Here is a 4,905-nt window from a genome sequence, read left to right on the forward strand (position 1 = left end):
CGTCAGCCGTGCAGCCAGTTTCACGAGAATCGCCGTTTTCGTCCTCGAACGTCAATCACAAGCATCAGGAAGCAATTACCGACAATAAAACTCCCAAATTAGTCATTGCAGGCTCATTCCAGCGCCAGTTTGTTACTCACGAGACCGCCGTATGCTCGACAGAGAGAGAGAGAGAGGGCATCGATTCTGTGGCTTTCGCAGAGGCGCGCTGCCGATGTCGTCACAGGCGCTAAACACGGGGAGATTCTCAGAAAAGCAATCCCGAGAAGTCAGACAAACTGAACAAGGCAAACCCTGCAGTGCTCAGTTTGTCGTTCAGTTTTAGGGCACGAGCTAAACAGAAACGCCGCTCGTTTTCGAGAAGCATGTCCGCGTTATCAACTCGAGCAGTTTGTTAAACAAATTGGCGGACGGGTCGCGCGCACTTGTGTGACAGCCAGAGACAGAATTACTGACCCAGTGTCCGGACGCTCCTCACCGCCACCGAGATCCAGGAACAGCGGTTGTTTTTACAAGCCCGAGAGGAAAATCTCAGCATCAAAGAAACTTTAAGGAATCCGGCAGATTTCAGACCGGACATCTTCATTATGATATTGTGCGTTGAAGGGTGAGTTTAGCGACTCATCTTTATTACAAATTACAACGAGACTTTGTAGTTTTTGTCTATTTGTTGATGAACTGAATACCACACAATTTGTTGATGTGTAAACATCCAGCGAGTGGACTCTAAAATTAAATAATATTTTATATAAAATATATAATATAAAATAATATTATTAGAAAAAGTGTATATATATATATATATATATATATATATATATATATATATATATATATATATATATATATCCGTTAAAGCATACAGTGAAACACATTTATCAATTGACTGATGTTAACTAGCTGGAATCCTTTCCTCCTGTTGAATGAGCGTTATTTTATTCACAGTTGTGTGTGAAATGTATCTCTAAATATTATGTCGTTTTTCTTTATCTCTCTGTAGAGAAATTGAAACGTTAAACTTTATTCAAATGCTCTGGATCACCGTTCAGTTTCAGTCATTTAAAAGTTGAATAAACAATCTCTGAATTGCTGTATGTTGCATGTTTTTTTAAGGCAAGTGCAAATTATTTCTCAAAATAATTGTATTTTTCTCCCCCCAGCCCCAGCCCGAGAGCTCTTTTGCCTTTCTCTTCACCGAGACGCATTGACGAACCTTTTCTCACCATAGAGGACGCTAGCAAAGATTACAGGGCCCTCACCCTCAACTACTCCTATCTGGATGCCTCAGGTAGATGAAAATGACAGAAAAACCGAATTATTACAGTTCTATTAATTAGCAATAATAATACAACAAATATAATAAAAATAGTAATCATTCTTTGATCTTTTTGTTATTATTGAAATCAGAATTCAATCATAAATATATTAAACTACTCGAGGGTCATTTTTCAAATACAAAATTTAATTGTAATTGTTTTAATTAGATATTTTTATTATTTAATAATGTGTCATGAAATGGCAGCAGCAATCACTAAAGGATGATTTTGATTAGATAATGTTACATTTCACAAATGAATGTATACATTTATAAGTACATCATTTTATATATATATAAAATTTTATTTATTTATTTTAAAGGCCTCATTATGCTTAGTTTTGTAGAAAGATCAACTCAACTACTGCATTTTACATTCCTCTATTTCTATAAATTTTTCATTTAACATTTCAATAAACCTCAATTTTTATAATTTTTTCCCTCCTTTTCCAGGTTGGTACTGGGGTGGCATCTCTGCCAGTGAGGCCCACTCCGTTCTAAAGGGGGCATCGGAGGGCACTTTCTTGATACGGGACAGCAGCCACCCTGACTACATGTTGACCCTGTCGGTTAAAACTGTTCGCGGGCCCACAAACGTCCGCATCGAGTACAGTCAATGTAGTTTCAGTCTGGACTCCAGCTCTCCAGCCAGATCTCACCTGCAGTCCTTCCCCGACGTCCACAGCCTCGTGCAGCACTACGTGGGCTCCAAGAGCGAAAAACATGAAGAGAAGATGGAGGAGGCCCATCACGTCATTTCATCGGCACCCAAGGAATGCTCAGTACTGCTAAAACTCAAAAAACCAATCCATTGTCCTCAAGGCTTTCCTTCTTTGAAGCATCTCACTCGCTTGGTCATCAACAAACACACCAGCAGCACAGAAATGCTGCCTCTGCCCAATCCGTTGCTTTATTATCTGCAGAATTATCCCTTTCAGCTCTGACGATGCCATTGAAATTGCACAGAATGGCCAATCGTGAGATGTTTTGAAGTAAATGCACAACCCTAACAGTTGGGTCTTGAAGAAGCAGTGTTAACCACTTGAAGAAAGAGAGACTCTTTGTTTTTTCTTTGACGGTCAGCAAGTCTATCCTGAGAGACGAGTCTGTTTTTTCCAGAAACTGAAGTCATGATTTTAACCGTCGTGTCATGCTGTTAAAAGCACGGCAGGTTAAACTTACAAGCTTGGGGTCTGAAGGGTGAATCGGGGAAATTTCTGAGGCCACTTTAGGAACGGTTGGAAATACGAACACCAGCTTGTCTGAAGCACATTCGTAACTTAGCTGGATCTCCAGAAAGGTGAGATTTAGTCACTGCGCTGCCTTGACTGGAAGTGGTCCTTTCCTCGGAAGTGAAATGCGGTGAAATGTTTTTGACTATTTTAATCAAGATTTACATCTTTCTTTTCTATTCCCACGATGTGGAGTTTGTATGTATTTATGGATGCAAGATCCTTTGGTTTTTTGTAATAAAAGGTGACAATCAAATTTAGTTGAAGTCATGATCCTTTTATCATCTGAAAGGTGTCTTTTGGAACCATCTGGAAATATTGCAATAATGAAATATGGAATTACGTTAAAACGACAGATCACTAAAAACATTTCAATCGTCATTTACTCCACCATTACTTCTTTTAAACTTTTATTAGTTGCTTTCTTCTGTTAAACAAAAGATATTTGGAAAAATGTTGGAAACCAGTAACCATCGACTTTCATGGAATTTGTTTTTCCTACTATGGAAGTCAGTGGTTACAGGTTTTCAGCTTTCTTCTAAATGTCTTGTGTTCAACAGGAAAAAGAAACTGCTTTGGATCAAGTAAAATGTGAGTAAATCTTCGTTTTTGGGTGAACTATCCCTTTAAGACTGATTTAAGGCTGATTTTTACTTCTGCGTTAAGATCATGCATGTGCTCTGGTGCAGCTTTCGCATAGCCCTCGTTGTGGCTCAAAAATTGTAACTACACGTCGCAACATGTAGTGCAAGCTCTGTGATTGGTTGGCTTGGTAGCTCTGCAGTGGCGTAGCGAACGCACCGATCACTGCGCGATCATTAGCACCCCCGGTCTTCACTTAGTGTGATCATAAGCCCCCAATCCACCCTACAACCCCCTTGTATTCATTCCTGGGGGAGTCCCACGCATTTTGTTCTATGCCACTGTAGCTATGACCAGTGTGGGCGGATCTGACAGCCGCGCAAACCTGTTTAGAGTGAAGGCTGATTTACACTTCTGCGTCAAGCACATGCGTATGCTCTGGCGAAGCCTTCACATGATCGCATAGCCCTCGCCATGGCTGATACCGACGTTGACTGTGATTGGTCAGCTTGGTAGTGGTGACAAGCATGGGCAGTGCTGAGAGCTGCGAGCCCAATGGAGGGATTGTTTAAAGTGTCGAATCGCGAAAAGCAGCTCTAGATGGAAATTTTTGTTTTGTTGTGTTTACCTTATGATTAAAGTTGTTGTACGTCCGCTGGTTCCTACTTCTGAATGAACGAGTTTGAGCTACTTGTAGCGTTCAGGAAAAAAATAACACCCACGAAGAAACACAACACAGTGGACCATAAATACCTACTGCCAGCTAGTAGTTCCGAAGTGTTATTGCAGAGCAAAACAAACTGCACGCAGAAGTATAAATACACGGCTAAGTGCAAGGCAAATGACTTGGGTCATGCCAATCACTCCACACAGAAGTAGAAATCAGCCTAGGTATGGCAAAAGAAGAGAAAATGGGAGCTTTTCAGAGAATGAAACGTGGAGAAGGCAGATGCGATCCAGAGAATCAAACAATCAGGCTCACTCCTCTTCTTAGTACTGGCCTTCCAGCAAGACTGTCAAACAAGGTCATTCAGAGCTCTAATCTCACAATAATAGGATTATTAGATGAACAAATGTGCGTGAAATTGCTGAGCAATTTAGTTAATCATTTCAGAACAAAAAAGTGTGTCACACAAGATTATTAGACAGCGCTTGAAAGCATCCTCATTTATGGCCATCATTGTTTTACAGCCGAACACATCTAAGCCTAAAATGGGTGTTTACATCTTGTAGAGATTAACTAAAAAGGAAAATTAACATCTGGGGATTTGTATATAATGAAAAGTCCTTTAGAAATGAATGAGATTTGACTCGATTTGTGCTTTCGTTTCAATGTTCCAAACGCATTTAAAAACAATATGGAGTTTCAAAAGCAGAACTAAGGTGTATTGAACTGAACACACCAAAAAGCAAGCAAGCCTAACCAACTAATAATAATGAGAAGTGAAAGATGTATACGAGAACAAAAACAGCATTGTGTTTTTCATCCTATTTTCCTCCTACTGAATCAGTCTTACAGCGCAACGTGATTAGTAATTCCCAGAAACTGAGGCAGAGCTTTTTCTGAAACTCGATCTCAGTGCTGCGCTAGCTTGCATTCGTTTTCTACTGACGCAAATATGTAAATAACCTTTATATGCAATAATATGTTAGAGAAAATCTAAATCAATCTGAATTATTTTAGCGGTCGCACAGCAAAAAAGGAATCTATTCAATCAGATTCCAATTGAATCAGGAAACAGTTGGCATAAATACAAATAATAAATCAAACATTAA

The 4,905-nt window shown here is 39.6% G+C and overlaps 1 protein-coding gene across 2 annotated transcripts; it reads left to right on the forward strand.

Moving 5' to 3' along the window:
- cish (cytokine inducible SH2-containing protein) lies at positions 1-2,803 on the forward strand. Of its 2 annotated transcripts, none has more exons than XM_056460337.1 (3): positions 1-595; positions 1,161-1,288; positions 1,769-2,803. In XM_056460337.1, exons 1-3 carry the CDS (start codon positions 588-590, stop codon positions 2,257-2,259), a joined length of 627 nt encoding a protein of 208 aa, XP_056316312.1. In that variant the 5' UTR covers positions 1-587; the 3' UTR covers positions 2,260-2,803. The 2 variants fall into 2 exon arrangements, with proteins under 2 accessions (XP_056316312.1, XP_056316311.1); XM_056460336.1 differs by having other exon boundaries at positions 2-607.
- The last annotated feature ends 2,102 nt before the right edge of the window (positions 2,804-4,905 follow it).

The sequence above is a fragment of the Danio aesculapii genome, chromosome 6, assembly GCF_903798145.1.
Source record: "Danio aesculapii chromosome 6, fDanAes4.1, whole genome shotgun sequence".
Classification (NCBI taxonomy): domain Eukaryota; kingdom Metazoa; phylum Chordata; class Actinopteri; order Cypriniformes; family Danionidae; genus Danio; species Danio aesculapii.